The 25,085-nt window shown below is 41.5% G+C and overlaps 1 protein-coding gene across 1 annotated transcript; it reads left to right on the top strand.

Annotated features, from left to right (window-relative positions):
• Positions 1-1,924: 1,924 nt before the first annotated feature.
• On the top strand, positions 1,925-25,085 carry LOC120056514 (transient receptor potential cation channel subfamily V member 1-like). Its single transcript, XM_039004692.1, has 17 exons — positions 1,925-2,008; positions 4,895-5,140; positions 5,437-5,594; positions 6,363-6,515; positions 6,694-6,831; positions 7,098-7,396; positions 9,157-9,333; positions 11,154-11,309; positions 12,176-12,271; positions 12,571-12,641; positions 13,059-13,224; positions 13,529-13,595; positions 21,668-21,872; positions 22,036-22,180; positions 22,318-22,442; positions 22,884-23,002; positions 24,625-25,085. Exons 2-17 carry the CDS (start codon positions 4,917-4,919, stop codon positions 24,741-24,743), a joined length of 2,418 nt encoding a protein of 805 aa, XP_038860620.1. The 5' UTR covers positions 1,925-2,008; positions 4,895-4,916; the 3' UTR covers positions 24,744-25,085.

Here is a 25,085-nt window from a genome sequence, read left to right as displayed (position 1 = left end):
TGGCCACCTTTCCTTGGAGTTCTCTGCTGCCAATGACTGGAACAAATTGCAAAAATCACTGAAGCTGGAGTCTCATATCTCCCTCTCTAACTTTAAGCATCAGCTGTCAGAGCAGCTTACCGATCACTGTACCTGTACATAGCCAATCTGTAAATAGCACCCCATATTATTACTTACCCTCTTGCTCTTTTGCACCCCAGTATCTCTACTTGCACATCATCATCTGCACATCTATCACTCCAGTGTTAATGCTAAATTGTAATTATTTCACCTCTATGTCCTATTTATTGCCTTACCTCCCTACTCTTCTACATTTGCACACACTGTACATAGCTTTTTCTATTTATTTTTCTTTCTATAGTGTTATTGACTGTACGGTTGTTTATGTGTAAGTCTGTATTGTTGTTTTTGTCGCACTGCTTTGCTTTATCTTGGCCAGGTCGCAGTTATAAATGAGAACTTGTTGTCAACTGGCCTACCTGGTTAAATAAAGGTGAAATAAAATAAAATTCAAATGAGAAGCTGATCAGATGTGCCCTTAGAGTGGACAGTAGTGACCTGAGGGTGAGTCTTATCATCCAGGGGGAAAGACACGACCCGCTCAGCCTGGGCCAGGTGTAAAAAATACACCCCTCCAACTGCTCCCTGGACCACATAACCAGAGCGGTGTGCCGGGCATTCTGGACAATATCACCTCCATGATGCACCCTATCTTCCTTCTGGAAGCTGGAGTGCAAAGGATCATGGGCAGTGGGAGTGCCTTTTCCCACAACGTGGTGCTCAGACAGGAAGCAGAGGGTGTTTTCTTTACCTGTGGAATATGGGCAGGATGTGGACTCAGCTGTGGGCGTGGTTATGGTCTTTCATGGCAGACTATGAGTTATAAATTCACACACAGCGGGGCATTCCTATTTGTTTATGTCACGGATCCCTCTGGAACTTTCATTGCGCTCACCTGGCCCCTATTCCCATTGATTGTGTTTGTATATGTTCACCATGGTGCTGTCCATTATTGTTACAATGTCCATTGGTTCGTGTGAGTACCTGTGCTGTGTGTTTAGGCTTTTCTGCCATTGTGGATTGCGCAGATGATTACGTGTCTCGTCCCGTGTGTTAATCATTGTGCGCTTGTGTTATTTATTCCTCGCTCTTTTGTTTGGGTTTCTACCCTGTGTTTTGTTACGTGTTTGTTTGGTCTTCGGCCCCGTGCCTTAACACAGCACGCCGTAATTTGGGTAAATAAAAAATAAAAAAAACTTTTACGCATTCCTGCGCCTGTCTCCCCAATCATTCATGCCAACGTGACAGTTTACTTTAATATTTGAATAGTTTTTTTTCTGATTGGCTAACAGTGACTATTACAATCAACATCATGCTTATTTTACTATTCAGTGATATCCTCAGAAATGTTTATGAAATTCACTGTGCAATCTCCAATCAAAATGATGTCTCACATTTATAGTACAAACTAAAAGTTAAATTAGGCCTACAGTAAGGGGTAAGTGGTAATGTAGGACATAGTTAACTACAGTAAAATAATGTACTGTATTTGAAATGTTTGCATTGGTGAACTTGAACTTTTAACTAAAACATTGTTCTGCTATCTCTAGCTTACACATCAGTGTTATTAACAAGGTTTTACTATTGTTGATCATTACAACTATCATTTATAATGATTACAACTATTTAATGCTGTTTTTACTAAATTATCAAATTGTTATGTTATCATGGCGCATGTAAAAGAAGTCAACATTTGTTGATCCCTCTAACTACAGTATATAATAAGTCTAATCTCACGAGACAAGTTTTTTTCCAACCACAATCTTAGTCACAGGAACAGACTCACCAACAACACAGCTCACCAGGCAGCATATCTAAGAGAAGGCAGGCACTCAGGAAGCTCTGCAAAGTTGTTCTGAAAGAAAGAAGAAGAAACGCTTTCTGAATTGAATGTTGTGTTAAAGGAGAAGGAAACCCCTTGTGAGACGAGACTCATTCAAAACAATAAGTAAGTAATGTATTATCTGATAATATTATGTACGATTAGATTAATCATCTATGTTTGTGTTATTACATTGTTATGGCATATACAGTATTCAAGAAGATAGATGCCTTTGCATCAAACTAACTACACAGTACCATTAGGTCTTATGGGGGTATTAGAACATCTCTGATCAGCTGTGCAAAATGTTGTAGGCTACTCAATGTGTGAAGTAATGAGAAGGGGATGATATTTTGGCTTTAAGAATTTGCAACATAATGTTGTACAACAAGGGGCAAATCAGGATACTGGAATTTACTTTTGAAGTAAATTGTGAAATGCAGAATTTTACCATGCCATTGTGTGCACTGAATATGTGTGTATGCGAACGTTGAGGATTTACTAAGAATGTTGGTTCAACACCTTATCAATGTACTTATGTGGTATTCTATGTTTCTATCAATAGGGATATAGTATGCATATAGTTCGGATGCAGAGAGTAAATAAGAGCCAATGGCTAAACTGATGTCCATTTACTTTTGAATATAATGTTAACAAAACACATGTACATTAAAACAGTTATTTGTCAACATTCATAAGAATAAGCTAAGATCCTTTGTGCATCTCCTGGTCACTATATCATTACTGTCTCAGCAGTGCAACAGAGGCCGGGTCAATAACACCAAGGGTCAGCCATGTAGCCTTTTAAGCTCTCAGAGCAGAGCTCTCTCTGGTGGTAATGTACTCTGATACTCCCTGGGGATGGGCTCTAACTATCTTTCTGCATCTGGCTCTCTCTCCCCGCTCTCCAAGATCATCCCCATCGCTTTATCCATAGCATCCCTCCCTACTACTCACAGTAGTAGTGAGTAAGATTCAAACACACACACACACACACTCTGTACATAGAGGTTGATTTGTCGTGCGGTTGTGGATTTAAGGTGTTTATTTAATATACGGATGATATGATAGACAGAGACATAAGAGAAAATGTGATCCAACAGACCACTCTGTGAAATTGTCTTCGTACATACATGGAAGGAATTAATTAATCTCTGTGTAAGTACAGTTATCTGTATGTTAGACCTTCAGGTCCCAGATGGCTTCATGTCCATGTTTGAATTATTGAATCATAAGCAGGTGTTGATGATGGCTTTGCATTTGCTTTGTTTATGTGGGAAAGGTTCAGTTATTCTATTGTCATAACTGAATTCACTCCAAACTGTAAACATTCACTCCAGTCAACATGTCGTGCATGAGCTCACTGTGAGAAACTGTACTGTAGAGCAGGCTACTAATAGAAACCATGAATATAACCAAATCACAATTGCTCACTGTTTGGTTTTACATGTTTGCATGCAAGTTATTAGTTAGATGTGTCTGAAACTGTGATTCTAAAATTCTTTGTTTTCATGATGATCCATGATGTCATTGTCTACCAGTCTAGTCGTTTTTTAACAAGATCTGCACAGGAGGACAATTCAAATGTACACGGTTACATAAAGACTGTATCAGAGCAGAATAAGACAAGAACAACAATTAGATTATTCAGCTTGAGTTTCAGCTATACTGTAGTTAATGTGAAAAGATTAAACTAGTATAAGAAAAACAATAATGTGTTTAAATGAGGAACAGACTATATGTTGTGGTGGGAGAGAGCTCATCGTTGATGTGCTACAGTTGGTAGACACTGTGGTTTTGTTTTTTTGTAAGTAGGGAGGGGTTGGTAATCATATGACACCGCATCAGAAAATAGCCTTTCTTCTCTGAGAGGAAGAAGCCATTTTGAGCCCCAGGTCCAGCAGCTTTAGATGAGTAGATAATGTACATCAAGTGACAGCAAAATGGCCACCGATTATGCATACAGACATTATCTCATAGAGTGGATAAGAGTCATTGTTCACGTGCTGCACACTGTTTTATGGGCTCACTGTTTTACACTGAGCGTGTGTTGTGCCATGCAAATGGACCTGAAGTACACATTACACTAATTTGTTTTACAGTAATGGATCAGCAGAATAACAATATGTTAAAAAAACTAATATGACTAATGTTGAGCCTTAGATTATTTGTTTTCACAATGCTGTATCCCCTAGTAACACAGTTCTATATTATTTCATTCATTTGTCAAGGGTATCATAAACCAAAATATTTGATGAAAAGGAGATGGATCTAGATGTGCTGGGTTATAAATGGGGATGTGTTTGAATCATGGTCCTGACCTCTCTCTTTCTGCTGTTCCACACATGTTGTTCTCCTCATGGTAGGCAGAGGTCTTCAGAGTTTCACTCTGAGTCATTGACAACCCCCTTCCTCTTTTCTAGGGCATCTACAGGGAAATAACAAAACAATTCGTTTCTCTTGCCATCCTTTTTCTGAGAAATAATTTAAATCCCCAGAATAATGATTCATTCTGATCTGCTTAGCTTGAAGATAAATGTGATTATTTACAATGTGTCTCAGTAATGGCTGTCCTAATTTTCAGCTGAACTGTCTGGGAATGTTTTGTCAGTTATTTAAGTAAAGAAAGGGTTCCAGGCCTGGATAGAGTTTTGTATTAGCTACAGTTGTCATGGGGAAGTGCTAATAAATAACCAGCTTTGTTAGCCATCTGGGGGTGAAACATCACATGTCTAAAAGCTGGTGTATTTTGAGGTCAGCTCTCTTATTATATTTCAGAGAATCTCGATAAATGGAAGAAATTGTAAAGTCAATGTCTAGTTATTAAAATGTGTATGACCAAACAATATTTCATCATGCCAAAACTCAGGAAGATAACCATGAATGCAGTCCCTCACTGCAGAAACATTTAATTGAATTAGAATTTGTCAATCCTCTCATGGGATTTATAATATACTGAACATACTGTATTTACATGACTGTGATGTGTTATCATTGTAACTCCTCCTCTAGAACACCAGTCTGAGGAGTCATTATGAACAAGTCAAAGGGCCCAGAGTACCCTTCCTTCTCTCTGGAGACGGATGACAGGACGGATGATGAGAGGGCACAGAGCAGACAGGTGAAGAAGCCTGACAGGCTGGTGTCTGCCCTTGGCTTAGGCAGTTCGGGGGGGCCCAAAGCCCCCATGGACTCAGACTACCAGGATGAGCTGGAGGAGGCCGCTCCCAAGATTAGATTCAATCTCAATTTTGACAAGTGAGACAACACATTCACAAAATATAATAACACATTCTGTACAGTATGGAGACAAATGGTGTTTAATGCCTGATTGTAGGGCTAAGTCAAACTAATAACAGTCTTAATACTGTTTGAGAAAACACAGATAGCTTCCCTCAGGGAGGACGTTTTGTTAATCAGAAGTTCATTTACAATATAACATGAGAATAAGGTCTTTGTTTTGAAGCCCTTTTGGGAAAGACCATTAGTTTTTTGTTTTCCAATTGAAGAAGAAATGCTTTCCCAATACTAAAGTCTAACATTTTTCTTTGTAGAGAAGTGCGATGTTTGGAGGAGAACAAAGAGGACAGGGACAGCAAGAGGTTTGACATCAAGAGGCTGTTTGAGGCCGTGTCCACTGGTGACGTTATGAAGCTGGAGGGGCTGCATCAGTACTTGCATCAGTCCATGAAGAAGCTCTCCAACACTGAGTGTGAGGGGGACTATGCATTACAGTATATAGTATTGTATAATTGTAGCATTTTAGGGTACCACTTTACATTACAGTGCTATTATTGCTGTGTAACTACTTGTGTTATTACAGTGTAATGAGTATTGTAAACTAACCCTAACCCTATTTTCATGTCCACACCTCGGATCAATCTTAACCCTACCTATTACCCTAACCCTAGCTTGATGTCCACACCCTGGCTCAACCCAAAACCTATCCATTAACCTAACCCTACCTTCATGTCCACACCCCAGCTAAACCCTAACCCTAGCCATTACCCTAACCATAGGTTCATGTCCGCACCCCAGTTCAACCTTAATAACCCTAGCTTCATGTCCACACCCCAGTTAAACCCTAACTCTAGCATCAATCCTAACTTTAACTTCATGTCCACATCCCAGTTAAACCCTAACTCTAGCATCAATCCTAACTTTAACTTCATGTCCACATCCCAGTTAAACCCTAACTCTAGCATCAATCCTAACTTTAACTTCATGTCCACATCCCAGTTAAACCCTAACTCTAGCATCAATCCTAACTTTAACTTCATGTCCACATCCCAGTTAAACCCTAACTCTAGCATCAATCCTAACTTTAACTTCATGTCCACATCCCAGCTCAACTCTAACCCTAACCTCAACCTACCCCTAACCCTAGAGTGGTAATGCATTGTACCTATAGCTTTAACACTAACGCTGACCCTCAAGTGTATTATTTTATACCCCATTCTTTCACCTCTTGCTCTCCTAGATCAATCGTATGGTAAAAACGTCCTGCTGAAGGCTCTACTGAATCTGAGAAATGGCAGAAATAACACAATTGAATATCTCCTTGACATCTCAGAGAAGATGGGTGACATCAAAGAATTAGTAAATGCTGCATACACAGACAGCTATTACAAAGGTGAACTGTCATATAACCAGAATTATCATTACTTGATGTTGTTCATCTATTCCACACATGTCTCTGACAACTCAGTTTTATATACACAACCCTCAACATACCAAAACAGTCATGTTACTGTATATGTCAGGCCATGCATGTTATGATATTCTATCCTTTCTATCTACGGATCAAATAGGTCAAACAGCCCTTCATATTGCCATTGAGAGAAGGAGCACCTATTTTGTTGAGCTATTGATCAAGAAAGGAGCAAACGTCCATGCCAAAGCCTGTGGGAAATTCTTCCAGCCCCATGATGGACCCAGCTTCTACTTTGGTGAGTGTGTCAGTATCACTGAGCCTTGAACAGTATCCTCCTCTGGTAGGTTTGACAACAGACTCTTCTGCTTGTTAGGCGTCTAGTCATCCCTCAGAGAATAATCATTCCCTTCTTTATGACTAAGGGAATTAAATTAAAGTGTTTTATGAAGCTTTATTTAAAGTGGATTTACATATCCAGAAAATATTTCCAACAAGGTTGTCAGTGTTGTGGCGGATAGAGTAATAGAAAGGACATTGAATTGAGGGAAAATGTGTTTCCAGGTGAGCTGCCTCTGTCCCTGGCTGCGTGCACCAACCAGCCTGAGGTGGTGGACTTCCTGCTGGAGAATGACTACCAGAAAGTGGACGTGAGGGAGAGTGATTCTCTGGGTAACATGGTGTTGCATGCCCTAGTGGTGTTGGCTGATAACACACCAGAGAACACTGACTTCATCACCTCTATGTACGACCACATCCTCACAACAGCTGCCCGCCTGCACCCCAAATGGAGGCTGGAGGACATAGAGAACAACCAGGGCCTGACGACTATAAAACTGGCTGCCAAGACTGGCAAGATCGGGGTAAGGAAGGAGTCCAATATGGAGTAATGCTGTAATGGTGTTCGGAACAATAAAGACCTTCTGGAGAACAGATCAACAGTTTGTTGTTTCCAAATTAAGTAATCTCATCTTCATTGTACTATTTTGTTCCTGTTAGACGTACGAAGAAAATGCATTTTTCTTCCATACAGTGCATTCAGAAAGTATTCAGACCCCTTGACTTTTTACACATTTTGTTATGTTACAGCCCTATTCTAAAATGATTGAATACATGTTTTTCCTCGTCAATCTACACACTATACCCCATAATGACAAAGCAACAGGTTTTTTAGAAATGTGGCAAATTTATTACAAATAAAAAACAGAAATACCTAACTATTCAGACCCTTTGCTATGAGACTCGAAATTGAGCTCAGGTGCATCCTGTTTCCATTGATCATCCTTGAGCTGTTTCTACAACTTGGAGTCCACCTGTGGTAAATTCAATTGATTGGACATGATTTTGAAAGGCACATACCTGTCTATATAAGGTCCCAAGCCATGAGGTCGAAAGAATTGTCCGTAGGGCTCCGAGACAGGATTCTGTCAAGGCACAGATCTGGGGAAGGGTACCCAAACATTTCTGCAGCATTGAAGGCCCCCAAGAGCAAAGTAGCCTCCTTCATTCTTAAATGGAACAAGTTTGGAACCACCAAGATTCTTCCTAGAGCTGGCCGCCCAGCCAAACTGAGCAATCGGGGGAGAATGGCCTTGGTCAGGGAGTTGACCAAGAACCCAATGGTCACTCTGACAGAGCTCCAGAGTTCATCTGTGGAGATGGGAGAACCTTCCAGAAGGACAACCATCTCTGCAGCACCTTTATGGTAGAGTGGCCAGACGGAAGGCACTCCTCAGTAAAAGGCACATGACAGCCCACTTGGAGTTTGTCAAAAGGCACCGAAAGAAACTTAGACCCTGAGAAACAATATTCTCTGGTCTGATGAAACCAAGATTGAACATTTTGGCCTGAATGCCAAGCGTCACGTCTGGAGGAAACCTGACATCATTCCTACGGTGAAGCATGGTGGTGGCAGCATCATGCAGTGGGGATGTTTTTCAGCAGCAGGGACTGGTAGACTAGTCAGAATCAAGGGAAAGATGAACGGAGCAAAGTACAGAGAGATCCTTGATGAAAACCTGCTCCAGTGTGCTCAGAATCTCAGACTGGGGCAAAGGTTCACCTTCCAACAGGACAACAACGCTAAGCACGCAGGAGTGGCTTCGGGACAAGTCTTTGAATGCCCTTGGGTGGCCCAGCCAGAGCCTGAACTTGAACCCGATCGAACATCTCTGGAGAGACCTGAAAATAGCAGTGTAGCGATGCTCCCCATTCAACCTGACAGAGCTTGAGAGGATCTGCAGAGAAGAATGGGAGAAACTCCCCAAATACAGGTGTGCCAAGCTTGTAGCGGTATACCCCAGAAGATTTGAGACTGTAATCACTGCTTCAACAAAGTACTGAGTAAAGCGTCTGAATACTTATGTCTATTTCAGTTTTACATTTTTTATAAATGTGCAAAAATCTGTAAAGCCCTGTTTTTGCTTTGTCATTATCGGGTATTTTGTGTAGACGGATGAGAGGGAAAAAAACAATTTAATCCATTTTAGAATAAGGCTGTAACGTAACAAAATGTGGAAAAAGTCAAGAGGTCTGAATACTTTCCGAATGCACTGTATGTGTTTATCATAATTTGCTACATCCTTCCATTATGTGTAAACCAATTGTTTTATTCCTCATCTAGCTGTTTAAGCACATGATGCATCGTGAGTTCCAGGAGAGGGAGACCAGAAACCTGTCCCGTAAATTCACTGAGTGGGTTTACGGACCCGTCCACTCCTCCCTGTATGACCTGGCCTCACTGGACTCCTACGAGAAGAACTCTGTCCTGGAGATCATCGTCTACAGCAGTGACATTCCTGTGAGTCACATTTATATCAAAAGGATCTAATCATAAGCCCCTTTATACCTGGTGCTAACATGCATCCTTTTTTCCTGATCTTGGCCACATTCTGATTGTGCCCAGATTTTCAGACATGCGTCTACACATCTGTCCACTGCATTGTGACCAAATTTGCTGATCCCTCCCTCTATGCAAATTATTTGAGAGGTATTCTTTTTAAATAATATGTATTTATTTTAAGGCACATATTGATGGCCTGAGTTAATGGTGCCACCTGTCAATGATTTTAAAGGGCTGGATAATGATCATTTAAATGGTTTCACTTTCCAGATCCATCTACACTTCCAGACACAATGCATGGCTGACTAACTCTGGTGGTCAGGAAGATCAGATCACAATCAGATCAAAATGCATCTTTTATTTACTTTTTTAGATTTTCTTTGATCTTTTATAAACAATACAAAACATTCACATACAAACGACAACATCGTACAAACATCAAATACATCACACCTGCCCGACCCACTAGCACACAACCGCATCTCCAGCGCCCCATCACTCTGTTTCTCTCCATAGCCCACTCACTTTCAATTTTTAGATAGTAAAGCGTTTGACCTTTCCATTGTGTTAACGACGAACGATTGCTTGATTTACAGTTTTTACGTATATGTTTTTTTAAAAGATGATTGATGAGTAAAGTATCGTCCAACCCATCGGGTATCTCACTGCACCCCCTCTTATGCCATGTCTTGAAATATGCAGATTTACAGATTAAAAGTACATTTACATTGTAATACTTCTGAAAGCCAACTTTCTAACTCCGCCCATAACTTTTGGACTTTATAACATTCCGAGAAGGCATGGATTATTGAGTCATTATTAGTTTTACACTTCAGACATGACTCTGCCGTTGTGCTGCAGAATTTGTGAATTTTGTCTCAATATTATTCTATAAATGTATTTATACTGGATTAAGTGTACATTTTCGTTAACTGTAATCTTGTTAATTACGGTCCAACATTCCCTCCATCTTGTGCCAACATCAGTTATTTATTTTTAAGTCTGGGTTCCAATAGTTTATACTTTTTTTCTAAGAGATTGTCAGCTGGATAGACTCTCTGCAAGGTTTTGTATAGCTTACCTATCATATGAATATCCTTTTGTGACTCAAATAGGATTTCCTCAAGATTGATCTGATGTCCAAAAGATTTTGAATCAACATTTTGTGATCGAAAACATTTATGTTGCATGTATTTAACAATATTGCTTTTCAGAATTACCAAGTCATTTACAGTTTCTATGCCTTTAGTTTTTACATGTGGACCAATTTATCGGTGAATTCTGAAAAGCTGTCCAAGGATTGGTCCATAAAGTTGTGTTTTTAGAGAGTGATATTGGTTCTTGTAGAATACGTTTATTTTTCTTCCAACTATGAAGTTATTAATATTCTTAGCTTTATCCTTTGAAAATAGACACGTAAAAAGATTCTGGATATGAGCATCTTAATAGTCTACACCTGTCTAAAGAATATGGGCACACTCAGAATGGGTCCGTGCTATCCGATAGCATTGACTAATCAGAATGTGGACAACATTAGGAAGGACACATGTTAGCACCAGGTATAAATGGGGCTCTAGATGCCATTTCCTGCTGTTGTGCCCTTGAGCGAGGCACTTAACCCCTAAACTGCTCCATGAGTTCTGCACTGTGGTTAACCTTGTGCAGCTGTTCTCCAACCTCTCTGTGAGTCTGTCTCTAAAGAGAGAAAGACTAAAATATAGATATACTAGCATAAAAGTGTGGCTATATTATATAAATATTATAAAATATCATTTCAGAATCGCCATGAGATGCTGCAGATTGAGCCTCTGAACAGGCTACTGGAGGAGAAGTGGGACAAGTTTGCTGCTCGGATGTTTTTCTTAAACTTCCTGGTTTACCTGGTTTACCTCTCTGTCTTCACTGTTGTCGCCTACTACAGGAAGAAGGGAACGGTGAGGTCTTTGCATTATCACAATAAGCTACATTATTCTAGCCTGGCTGGCCCCAGAGCAATTACGTTTGGATCCATGCTAACATCATTCAGCTATAAAGGAGATCAAATTATTATTTATGAATCGTTTATTGTCACATACAGGTGAAGTGAAATGTGGTGTTTTACAGGGTCAGCCATAGTAGTACGGTGCCCTTGGAGCAAATTAGGGTTAAATGCCTTGCTCAAGGACACATCGACAGATGTGTCACCTTGATGGCTCAGGTATTAGCAGCATACCATCCTGCATCCCACTGCTGGCTTGCTTCTGAAGCTAAGCAGGGTTGGTTGTGGTCAGTCCCTGAATAGGAGACCTGATACTGCTGGAAGTGTAGTGGGAGGGCCAGTAGGAGGCAGCCTTTCCTCTAGTCTAAAAAAATATCCCAATGCCCCAGGGCAGTGATTTGGGACATTGCCCTGTGTAGGGTGCTGTCTTTTGGATGGGACATAAAATGGGTGTCCTGACTCTCTGTGGTCACTAAAGATCCCATGGCACTTATTGTAAGAGTAGGGGTGTTAACCCCGGTGTTCTGGCTAAATTCCCAATCTGTCCACCTAAATATCACATCATGGCCACCTAATCATCCCCAGCTTACAATTGGCTCATTCATCCTCCTCTCCCCTGTAACTATTCCCCAGGTCGTTGCTGTAAATGAGAATGTGTTCTCAGTCAACTTACCTGGTAAAATAAGGGTTAAATTAAAAAATCTAAACCAGCAACCTTTTGGTTACTTGGCCAACACTCTAACCACTAGGCTGGCTACCTGCTGTCCAGAGACAGTTATTTTAACTTCAGCTTAATTTCTTCTCTCACCCTCTGATTTCCAGCCACCTTTTACTCTGGAACATACCAGACAGGAGTACCTGCGACTCGCCGGTCAGCTTTTTATAACCGTGGGAGCCTGCTATTTCTTCATAAGAGGGGTATGTGTGCATGTGTGATGTGCTTTGATTATATGAGGATTAAGGCCAGGATTCAATCCAATTCGCACTAGATCCATGTTATAGCGCGGTTCACACTTAAAGGTATTTTCTAATTGAGCCGACACCTGCAGCATTTACCTTGAACGTTATCTCCATTAACGCAGTAAGATTGCTTTTAAAAGCTGTGTTGTCTGCAAGCGCAATTGGATTGAATCCCGGCCTAAATGTATGAAATATCATTTAACAAAACTGTATTCAAAAGTGTGGTTGATCAAATGTTTTTCTTTTTCTATCCCAAGATATTAGACTTGAAGAGAAAACGTCCAAGCCTGGACAGTTTGCTGATTGACGGATACAGTGAAATCCTTTTGTAAGTTGTACAAAATCTCTCTCCACACAAACTAATTATTTGACAGATTATGTATCACCTGCCCCTGCATACTTAAGCAATAACTAAGGGATTAGAAGAACTTCTAATAAGGACAACGCCACATCTTTCAGAATGCCTTGCAAGCTTGTGGGCTAGACACACACACTCCTACTGGTACACACTGTATAATAACATGCTGAAGTCAGAGCGGTCCAACGCACTACTAGTCTATCTTTGATCCTGACATCTTAGGATACGTTTTTCTAAGCCATGTTGATAATGTTTCTTGGCAGCTCTATGCACGTGTGTGTAGGAAGTTTGTGTTTCACTAGTGTCAGAGGTTATCTCTCTGTGATTCCAACTCTCTTCCGCAGTGAGTTGATGAAACGCTTGACTTTAACTTGCCTTTGTGTGTAGTTTTCTGCAGGCGATCTTCTTCCTGGCCTCCTCAGTGCTGTACTGCTGTGGTAGGGAGGAGTACCTGGGTTTTTTTGTGCTGTGTCTGGCTCTCAGCTGGGTCAACCTGCTCTACTTCTCCAGGGGATACAGACACATGGGCATCTACAGTGTCATGATACAGAAGGTACACTGGATACCAGTGCCTGTTTTCACAAAGAGTCTCTGAGTAGGAGTGCTGAAATAGGAACACTTGCCTTTTAGAACGCAATTAATAAAATTCTATGGAGAGGGGACCTGATCCTAGATCAGCACTCCTGCACTGAGATTCTAGAATTCAGTCCCTTTGACACTCTTACAGAGAAGCTACAGGATTCATTGCCACAGGGTATCTACCATTGGAACAACATTGGTGTTATGACCGAGCTATAGTTATAATCCACAGTTCGTTTGATACTCTCATTCTTACTCTCTTTTTTTTCCCTTTGTAGATGATCCTAAGTGATATCTTGCGCTTTCTCTTTGTCTACGTTACCTTCCTCTTTGGGTTTTCAGCAGGTATTTCAACTCTCCTCTGTCACTTTTGCACGCAGGGACACAAACACACCCTGTCAGTGGCTCATGAATTCAAAATGTATTTGTTTATTCTTCCAACATCATCAAAAGACCTATCAAAATTGCAGTTGACAATTCCCTCGTTCATTGACACTTCTAAACAACTGAAAACAATTGAGAGAATATAAGCAAACAATATGATTTATATATATATATATATATATATATAGATATATACACTACCGTTCAAAGGTTTGGGGTCACTTAGAAATGTCCTTGTTTTTGAAAGAAAAGCACATTTGTTGTCCATTAAAATAACATCAAATTGATCAGAAATACTGTGTAGACATTGTTAATGTTGTAAATGACTATTGTAGCTGGAAACAGCAGATTTTTAATGAAATATCTACGTAGGCGTAAAGAGGCCCATTATCAGCAACCATCACTCCTGTGTTCCAATGGCACATTGTGTTAGTTAATCCACGTTTATAATTTTAAAAGGCTAATTGATCATTAGAAAACCCTTTTGCAATTATGTTAGCACAACTGAAAACTGTTGTTCTGATTAAAGAAGCAATAAAACTGGCCTTCTTTAGGCAAGTTGAGTATCTGGAGCATCAGCCTTTGTGGTTTCGATTACAGGATGAAAATGGCCAGAAACAAAGAACTTTCTTCTGAAACTTGTCAATCTATTCTTGTTCTGAGAAATTAAGGCTATTCTATGCGAGAAATTGCCAAGAAACTGAAGATCTCATACAATGCCGTGTACTACTCTTTTCACAGAACAGCGCAAACTGGCTCTAACCAGAATAGAAAGAGGAGTGGGAGGCCCCGGTGCACAACTGAGCAAGAGGACAAGTACATTAGAGTGTCTAGTTTGTCCTCAACTTGCAGCTTCATTAAATAGTACCCGCAAAACACCAGTTTCAACGTCAACAGTGAAGAGGCGACTCATGGATGCTGGCCTTCCAGGCAGAGTTGCAAAGAAAAATACATATCTCAGACTGGCCAATAAAAATAAAATATTAAGATGGGCAAAAGAACACAGACACTGGACAGAGGAACTCTCAGAATCAGAACAACAGTTTTCGGTTGTGCTAACATAATTGCAAAATGGTTTTCTAATGATCAATTAGCCTTTTAAAATGATCAACTTATTAGCTAACACAACGTGCCATTGGATCACAGGAGTGACGGTTGCTGATAACGGGCCTCTGTACACCTATGTAGATATTCCATTAAAAATCTGCCGTTTTCAGCTACAATAGTCATTCACAACATTAACAATGTCTACACTGTATTTCTGATCAATTGCATGTTATTTTAATGGACACAAATGTGCTTTTCTTTCAAAAACAAGGACATTTCTAAGTGACCTCAAACTTTTGAATGGTAGGGTATATTTACAGTAGCAGTCAAAAGTTTGGACACACCTACTAATTCAAGGGTTTTTCTTTATTTTGACTATTTCCTACATTGTAGAATAATAGTGAAGACATCAAAACTATGAAATAACACATATGGAATCATGTAGTAACCAAAAAATTGTTAAACAAATCAAAATATATTTTATATTTTGTATTCTTCAAAGTAGCCACCCTTTGCCTTGATGACAGCTTTGCACACGCGTGGCATTCTCTCAACCAGCTTCACCTGGAATGCTTTTCCAACAGTCTTGAAGGAGTTCCCACATATGCTGAGCACTTGTTGGCTGCTTTTCCTTTCACTCTGCGGTCCAACTCATCCCAAACCATCTAATTTGGGTTGAGGTTGGGTGATTGTGGAGGCCAGGTCATCTGACGCAGCACTCCATCACTCTCCTTCTAGGTCAAATAGCCCTTACACAGCCTGGAGGTGTGTTGGGTCATTGTCCTGTTGAAAAACAAATGATGGGATGGCGCAAACCAGATGGGATGGCGTATCTCTGCAGAATGCTGTGGTAGCCATGCTGGTTAAGTGTGCCTTGAATTCTAAATAAATCAGACAGTGTAACCAACAAAGCACCCCCATACCATCACACCTCGTCCTCCATGCTTCACGGTGGGAACCACACATGCAGAAATCATCCCTTCACCTACTCTGCGTCTCACAAAGACACGGCGGTTGGAACCAAATATCTCAAATTTGGACTCGTCAGACCAAAGGACAGATTTCCACTGGTCTAATGTCCATTGCTCGTGTTTCTTGGCCCAAGCAAGTCTCTTCTTATTATTGGTGTCCTTTAGTAGTGGTTTCTTTGCAGCGATTCAACCATGGTCTGATTCACGCAGTCTTTTCTGAACAGTTGATGTTGAGATGTGTCTGTTACTTGAACTCTGTGAAGCATTTATTTTGCAGTTAACTCTAATGAACTTATTCTCTGCAGCAGAGGTAACTCTGGGTCTTCCTTTCCTGTGGCGATCCTAGTGAGAGCCAATTTGATCATAGCGCTTGATGGTTTTGCTACTGCACTTGAAGAAACTTTCAAAGTTCTTGAAATGTTCCGGATTGACTGACCTTCAGGTCTTAACCTGTCTTGCCCCGGGGTTCCGCTAGCGGAACTCCTCCCACATTCCACTGAAAAGGCAGAGCGCGAAATTCAAAAAATATTTTTGAGAAATATTTAACTTTCACACATTAACAAGTCCAATACAGCAAATGAAAGATAAACATCTTGTGAATCCAGTCAACATGTACGATTTTTAAAATGTTTTACAGCGAAAACACCACGTATATTTATGTTAGCTCACCACCAAATACAAAAAAGCACAGACATTTTTCACAGCACAGGTAGCATGCACAAAACCAACCAAACTAACCAACAACCAACCAAACTAACCAAGAAACAACTTCATCAGATGACAGTCTTATAACATGTTACACAATAAATCTATGTTTTGTTCGAAAAATGTGCATATTTGAGGTATAAATCAGTTTTACATTGCAGCTACCATCTCAGCTACGTCACAAATAGCACCGAAGCAGCCAGAGTAATTACAGACACCAACGTGAAATACCTAAATACTCATCATAAAACATTTCTGAAAAATACATGGTGTACAGCAAATGAAAGACAAGCATCTTGTGAATCCAGCCAATATTTCCGATTTCTTAAGTGTTTTACAGCGAAAACACAATATAGCATTATATTAGCTTACCACAATAGCCAGAAACACAAGCCATTTACCAGCAGCAAAAGTTAGCGATCGTAACAAACCAGCAAAAGATATATAATTTTTGACTAACCTTGATAAGCTTCATCAGATGACAGTCCTATAACATCAGGTTATACATACACTTATGTTTTGTTCGAAAATGTGCATATTTAGAGCTAAAATCAGTGGTTATACATTGTGCTAACGTAGCATCTTTTTCCCACAACGTCCGGATATTTTTCTGACACTCACATATTCTGACCAAATAACTATTCATAAACATTACTAAAAAATACATGTTGTATAGGAAATGATAGATACACTAGTTCTTAATGCAATCGCCGTGTTAGAATTCTAAAAATAACTTCATTACGACATGCAGTTTACGTTATGGCGAGAGAGTGCCCAAAATCTGGGCGCAAACTATTAGTAAACATGTTCCGACAGATATATGAAATAGCATCATAAATGGGTCCTACTTTTGTTGAGCTTCCATCAGAATGTTGTACAAGGGGTCCTTTGTCGGGAACAATCGTTGTTTGGTTTTAGAATGGCATTTTTCCCTCTCGAATGAGCAAGCAAAACTAGCTAAGTGGCGCTAAGCTCTCCTTCGTCACCAAACGCAAAGAACGCAACACGTCTAAACTCCCGAAAAAATGTCAATAATCTAATAAAACTATATTGAAAAAACATACTTTACGATGATATCTTCACATTTATCAAATAAAATCAAAGCCGGAGATATAAGACGTCTATAACGATTGCTTTTCAGAAGCCAATACTGGTGACCTTTATGCGCTTCCTGAACAAACGAATTCTGGGGTCATGTCATTCCAAGCTGTCTCTTTTGCCCATAGAAAGAGATTGAGACCCCATTTCACCTCTCACAGCCTATTGACATCTAATGGAAGGCGTATGAAGTGCATGTATAGTCATAAATCTCAAGCAAAATGATAGGGAGGGCCTGGAACAGAGCCTCGATTTGAGGTTTTTCACTTTCTGACAGGAAGTTTGCTGCAAAATGAGTTCTGTTTTACTCACAGATATAATTCAAATGGTTTTAGAAACTTGAGAGTGTTTTCTATCCAATAGTAATAATAATATGCATATTGTACGAGCAAGAATAGAGTACGAGGCCGTTTAAATTGGGCACGATTTTCCCCCAAAGTGTAAATAGCGCCCTCTATCCTCAACAGGTTTAAAGTAATGATGGACTGTGGTTTCTCTTTGCTTATTTGAGCTGTTCTTGCCATAATATGGACTTGGTCTTTTACCAAATATCTTCTGTATACCACCCCTACCTTGTCACAGCACAACTGATTGGCTCAAACGCATTAAGAAGGAAAGAAATTCCAAAAATTAACTTTTAACAAGGCACACCTCTAAATTGAAATGCATTCCAGGTGACTACCTCATGAAGCTGGTTGAGAGAAACCAAGAGTGTGCAAAGCTCTTGTTAAGATGGTGCCGAAGAGGATGACTGACGTTTTACATGCCGTAACCAATTGTGCTATTTTGTTCACTTTTTTGCAACTTATTTTTTTACTTATTTTGTACATAATGTTGCTGCTACTGTCTCTTATGCCCAAAAATTATTTCTGGACATCAGAACTGGGATGACTCACCATGAACTGGAAGAAGCTTTTTCCTTTAACGAGTCCCACGAAAAATATAAACTGCTCTCCCGGCAACAGGCCCACATTCACGTCATTTGTGGAGAAAAGACAGAGGAAAAGAGGACGCAGATCGGGCTGCCTTTTGAGAATCCGTAGGCGAGCGAGTAAACTCCCACTGCCATCAATTCTACTTCCTAACATGCAATCATTGGAAAATACAATTGATGACCTATGATTACGATTATCCTACCAACGGGACATTGAGAACTGTACTATCTTATGTTTCACCGAGTCGTGGCTGAACGACGACAAGGATAATATAGAGCTGGAGGGATTTTCAATGCACCGGCAGAACAGAGAAGCTACGTCTGGTTAGGCGAGGGGTGGGGGTGTGCGTCTTTTTTGTCAATAACAGCTGGTGCGCGATGTCTAATATTAAAGAAGTCTCGAGGTATTGCTCACCTGAGGTAGAGTACCTTATGATAAGCTGTAGACCACACTATCTACCAAGAGAGTTCTCATCTATATTATTCATAGCCATCTATTTACCACCACAGACCGATGCTGGCACTAACACCGCACTCAACCAACTCTATAAGGCCATAAGCAAACAAGAAAATGCTCACCCAGAAGCTGCGCCCCTAGTGGCCGGAGACTTTAATGCAGGCAAACTTAAATCAGTTTTACCACATTTTTACCAGCATGTCACATGTGCAACCAGAGGGGAAAAAACTCTAGACCACCTTTACTCCACACAGAATGCATACAAAGCTATCCCCCACACTCCATTTGGCAAATCTGACGATAATTCTATTCTCCTGATTCCTGCTTCCAAGCAAAAACTAAAGCAGGAAGTACCAGTGACTCGCTCAATACAGAAGTGGTCAGACGACGCAGATGCTACGCTACAGGACTGTTTAGCACAGACTGGAATATGTTCCGGGATTCATCCAATGGCATTGAGGAGTATACCACCTCAGTCACCAGCTTCATCAATAAGTGCATCGACGACGTCGTCCTCACAGTGACCGTACGTACATATCCCAACCAGAAGCCATGGATTACAGGCAACATCTGCATTGAGCTAAAGGCTAGAGCTGATGCTTTCAAGGAGCGGGACACTAATCCGGACGCCTATAAGAAATACTGCTATGCCCTCAGACGAACCATCAAACAAGCAAAGCGCCAATACAGGATTAAGATTGAATCCTACTCCACCGGCTCTGACGCTCGTTGGATGTGGCAGGTCTTGAAAACTATTACGGACTACAAAGGGAAACCCAGACGTGGGCTGCCCAGTGACACGAGCCTACCAGACGAGCTAAATGCCTTTTATGCTCGCTTTGAGGCACGAGAGCACCAGCTGTTCTGGATGACTGTGTGATAATGCTCTCGGTAGCCGATGTGAGTCAACATTCACAAAGCCATGGGGCCAGATGGATTACCAGGACGTGTACTGAAAGCATGACCGGACCAACTGGCAAGTGTCTTCACTGACATTTTCAACCTCTCCCTGACTGAGTCGGTAATACCTACATGTTTCAAGCAGACCACCATAGTCCCTGTGCCCAAGGAAGCGAAGGTAACCTGCCTAAATTATTACTGCTCTGTAGCACTCACGTTGGTAGCCATGAACTGCTTTGAAAGGCTGGTCATGACTCACATCAACAGCATCCTCCCGGATACCGTAGACCCATTCCAATTCGCATACTGCCCCAACAGATCCATAGATGACGCAATCTCAATCGCACTCCACACTGCCCTTTCCCACCTGGACAAAAGGAACACCTATGTGAGAACGCTGTTCATTGACTACAGCTCAGTGTTCAACACCATAGTGCCCACGAAGCTCATCACTAAGCTAAGGACCCTAAGACTAAACACCTCCCTCTGCAACTGGATCCTGGACTTCCTGACAGGCCTCCCCCAGGTGGTAAGGTTAGGCAACAACACGTCTGCCACGCTGATCCTCAACTCTGGGGCCCCTCAGGGGTGTGTACTTAGTCCCTTCCTGTACTCCCTGTTCACCCACGACTGTGTGGCCAAACATGACTCCAACACCATCATTAAGTTTGCTGACGACACAACAGTGGTAGGCCTGATCACCGACTACGATGAGACAGCCTATATGGAGGAGGTCAGAGAACTGTCAGTGTGGTGCCAGGACAACAACCTCTCCCTCAATGTGAGCAAGACAAAGGAGCTGATTGTGGACTACAGGAAAAGGCGGGCCAAACATCAACAGGGCTGTAATGGAGCGGGTTGAGAGTTTAAAGTTCCTTGGTGTCCACATCACCAACGATCTACCATGGTCCAAACACACCAAGACAGTTGTGAAGAGGGCACAACAAAACCTTTTCCCCTTCAGGAGACTGAAAATATTTAGCATGGGTCCCCAGATCCTCCAAAAGTTCTACAGCTGCACCATCGAGAGCATCCTGACTGGTTGCATCACCACCTGGTATGGCAACTGCTCGGCATCTGACCGTAAGGCGCTACAGAGGGTATTGTGTACAGCCCAGTTTATCACTGGGGCTAAGCTTCCTGCAATCCAGGACCTACAGTATATAATAGGCGGTGTCAGAGGAAAGCCCATAAAATTGTCAGAGACACCCAAGTCATAGACTGTTTTCTCTGCTACCGGACGGCAAGCGGTCCCGGAGCGCCAAGTCTAGAACCAAAAGGCTCCTTAACAGCTTCTACCCCAAGCCATAAGACTGCTAAACAATTAATCAAATGGCCCCCGAACTATTACATTTACCCCCACCTCGATTGTTTTGTACACTGCTGCTACTCGCTGTTTATTATCTATGCATAATCACTTCACCCTACTGTATCTACATGTAAAAATTACCTTTAACCTGTACCCCGCACACTGACTCAGTACCGGTACCCCCTGTATATATCCTCATTGTTATGATATTGTGTTTCTTTTTATTATTTTTTACTTTAGTTTATTCAGTAAATATTTTCTTAACTCCTCTTGAACTGCACTGTTGGTTAAGGGCTTGTAAGTAAGCATTTCACGTTAAGTCTACACTTGTGCCTGTGACAAATAAAGTTTGATTAGAAGCTGTCATCAAGCCAAAGGGTGGCTACTTTGAAGAATCTCAAATATAAAACATATTTTGATTTGTTTAACACTTTTGTGGTTACAGCATGATTCCATATGTGTTGATGTCTTCACTATTATTCTACAATGTAGAAAATAGTAATTAAAAAAAAAACACTTGAATGAGCAGATGTGTCCAAACTTTTGACTGGTACTGTATGTAAAACAACTCTGGGAATGGACCGTAGTAAAGCATTCTCTGTCCCTCCACAGCGGTGGTCACTTTGCTGATGGAACCTGAATCGCCGGCCAATAAAACAGCACAGCCAATAAACAGCACAGATGGAAGAGGTCGTACCTTTTTCCTTCCCACTGAGGAGGATTCGTGTATAAAACCCACCTTCAGGAACATCTCTCACACTATCATGGAGCTGTTCAAGTTCACCATCGGCATGGGAGACCTGGAGTTCACAGAGGGGTAATGATTGATTTTCCAGATGCTAAAAGGCTCTTTAGATAAACATGTCTAGCACCCACCTGAGTGATGCCAAGACAGCCATTTTTGCTTCCGTATACTGTACTAGCTATCATGGTGGAGAAATAGGCAGTTATTTAGGCAATAAGGAATGTGTTTTTTCTAGGTACCAGTACAAGGAAGTGTTTTACATGCTGCTAATCTCCTACATCGTGCTCACCTACATCCTGCTGCTCAACATGCTCATCGCCCTCATGAGCCGCACTGTGGAGAAGATGTCCCTGGAGAGCACCAGCATCTGGAAACTACAGGTGATCCACCACGGGTTCACTGGCGGACAGACAGATGTACTGACAGACAGGGAAATGGCACCATTTTTTTAATGTGTTTGCTTTTGTGGATAGTTTGATCTTAGCTCATACATTGTAATGAACACGTGCGTCTACAGCGGGCCATCACCATCCTGGATCTGGAAAGGAGCCTGCCTCGCTGCTTGAGAAGGAGGCTTCGTTCTGGGGTGGACAAGGACCTGGGGACCAGGGCTGGAGAGAAAGACCGCCGATGGTGCTTCAGGTGGCCAATTTATTTACATACTGTAGATGTTGAATCAATGATGAGAGAATAGATACAATCAGGTTGTGATGTCTGAAAAAATGTATCTGACAAAAGTACAGGTGAACATACCTGTACATTCCTATTGGATAACATTCTATAGATTTGATTGCGTCCAATATCAATAGCATGACAATCATTCCCAACACTAACCCATTTCGACAGGAACCCATCATATCAGGAAAATATAATTTAAAGCCCCTCATACAACCCCAGCTGTGTGATTGTGCGTCTAGAATTAAATGACTGAATGCACTCCACAGCCGCTGTGCACAGCAGCACCACAGCCTGGTACATGGTGTGCTGCATCATTGATTTGCTTTCTGTGACAGCTGATGGATGTGTCATACACTCAGGGACAGTAATTGGAGCATGTGTCTGTCTATCTGTCTGTCCTCTCAGAGTGGAGGAAGTCAACTGGAACAAATGGAACACCAACCTGGGAATAATCAATGAGGATCCAGGAAGCGGAGATACGGCCAGGCTGTCCCCTACACACAGCAGCAGAACGCTAGGCAGAGGTATAGGCCTAGTGTGTGTGTCCGTTTGTGTGTGTGTTGGGAGAGAGAGAAAAACAATGAGTTTATGGCTTGGAGGCATTTTTACACCTTATGGATCGCATAATATTCTTCTGTCCAAATCAGTACTATTCAAATGTAAGTACACCAATCTAGTACCGGGTCGGACCCCCCTTTTCCTCCAGAATTCTTCAGGGCATGGATTCTACAAGGTCTGGCATTCAAACATTGCTCAATTGGTATCAAGAGACCTAATCTGTGCCAGGAAAATATTCCCTTCACCATTACACCACGGTCACCAGTCTGTACCGTTGACATCAGGCAGGATAGGGCCATGGACTCATGCTGCTTACGCCAAATCTTGACTCTGCCATCAGCTTGATGCAACAGGAACGGTGATTTGTCGGAACAGGCAATGTTTTTCCACTCCTCAATTGTACAGTGTTGGTGGTCCAGCTTGTTTTTCGCTGATAGAAGTGGAACCTGGTGTGGTCGTCTGCTGCAATAGCCCATCTGTGACAAGGACCGACGAGTTGTTCATTCCGAGATGCCGTTTTGCGCCGTTATTTGCCTGTTTGTGGCCCACCTGTTAGCTTGCACGATTCTTGCCATTCATCTTCGACCTCTCTCATCAACAATCTGTTTTTGCCCACAGGACTGCCGTTGACTGGATGTGTTTTGTTTGTCGCACCATTCTCAGTAAACCCGAGACACTGTTGTGCGTAAAAGGCCCAGGAGGGTGTCCGTTTCTGAGATACTGGAACAGGTGTTGTGCCGAAAATCTCCCCCCTGCCAGAATCCCCCCCTCTAATTTCCTTAATTTTGTCACTAGAGGCAAATACTTTCTGTGACACACATCAGAGTCAAATACATTCTATAGAACAAACTTCACATCAGGATAGGCAACCAAAATTAATGTACGTGTGTTATATTAAACATAGAGGAGGGAGTAAAATGTTGGCAAGCAATAAACATTTCAGAACAACTATGGCTGAATTATTATCCTATCACTTTTAAAAATACTAGTCGAATAAGACATGGGAGAGATTATGAATTTTGGCAAAGAGACTTATTTATAGACTAATTCAAAATCAGTAGCGGATTTAGGTACGGGCGACATGGGCAGCCGCCTTGGGCGGCATCTTGCCGGGGGCTGGTGCTGAAGGGGGGTTTTGCCCAGGGCGCCATACAAGCTACAACCGCCACACACACTTGAAACAAATAGCCAAACCGAAAACTGCAGACAAAATTGCTTTCTGCTACTGACAACTGAGTGAAGAGCAGAAATCTCAACTAGCAAGCAAGTCGCAGCAATGAAGAACGCGAAGGGGGGGAGAATTATGTCAGGGGGGAGATTTTTGTTTTGGCACAACACCGGCACGCCTGGCACCAACGATCATACCACGCTCAAAGTCGCTTAGGTCACTCTTTTTGCTCATTCAAATGTTCAATCGAACAGTAATGGAATGCCCGCCTGCTTGCTTTATATAGCGAGCCACGGCCACCATTTTCGTGAACGGGGTACCTAATAAACTGGCCACTGAGTGTATATCGACATTAATATACTGTATCAGTCATTTTGGAGTGCATACAGATGAACATTTCAAACTCCTTTTTCTCTACAGAGAGGAGCTGGCGGGGGTTCCTGGGAAATGTCAGTCGAAGACAACATACACAGCCTAAGCAACAAACACAAGTAGAGAGCACAGAGATGTCCTCTCTGTCCCCTCTCAGCCATGTCTGAAGTCTGCTCTTGCATCCTCCTGACCTAGATGGTTCTCTTCCTTGCAATGATTGTGATGTGTGGTTGTTTTACCTATGCACAGATTTCATTAAATTACTAAAATGTATATGTACTCTGGTTTAGTCCTATCGTGTGGTTTATAGGAGGGTAGTGGAGAGTTCTAGCCTCTAGAGGGCAGGTTTAAACAGCCAAAGAAACACATTCACTCCACTGTTATTGTGATTTACAATATTGATTTATTTATACTTCAAGCTGATTGTTATACTGTTAAATCTATGTGCCCTAAAATGACTGCAATCTGTGTTGAGCAAATTGTAGAGATGAGATCTTAATAAAGGAAAT

This window comes from Salvelinus namaycush, chromosome 12, assembly GCF_016432855.1.
Source record: "Salvelinus namaycush isolate Seneca chromosome 12, SaNama_1.0, whole genome shotgun sequence".
Classification (NCBI taxonomy): domain Eukaryota; kingdom Metazoa; phylum Chordata; class Actinopteri; order Salmoniformes; family Salmonidae; genus Salvelinus; species Salvelinus namaycush.
Note: the sequence above shows the minus strand (reverse complement) of the source record. Positions and strands in the feature narration are given on the sequence as shown.

Coding starts and splice junctions, on each gene's coding strand:
- LOC120056514 (XM_039004692.1), top strand. CDS start 4,917: ATGAACAAGTCAAAGGGCCCAGAGTACCCTTCCTTCTCTCTGGAGACG. Junction 6,516..6,693: donor CACAGACAGCTATTACAAAG/GTGAACTGTCAT, acceptor CGGATCAAATAG/GTCAAACAGCCCTTCATATT. Junction 22,181..22,317: donor CCAGCATCTGGAAACTACAG/GTGATCCACCAC, acceptor GTGCGTCTACAG/CGGGCCATCACCATCCTGGA.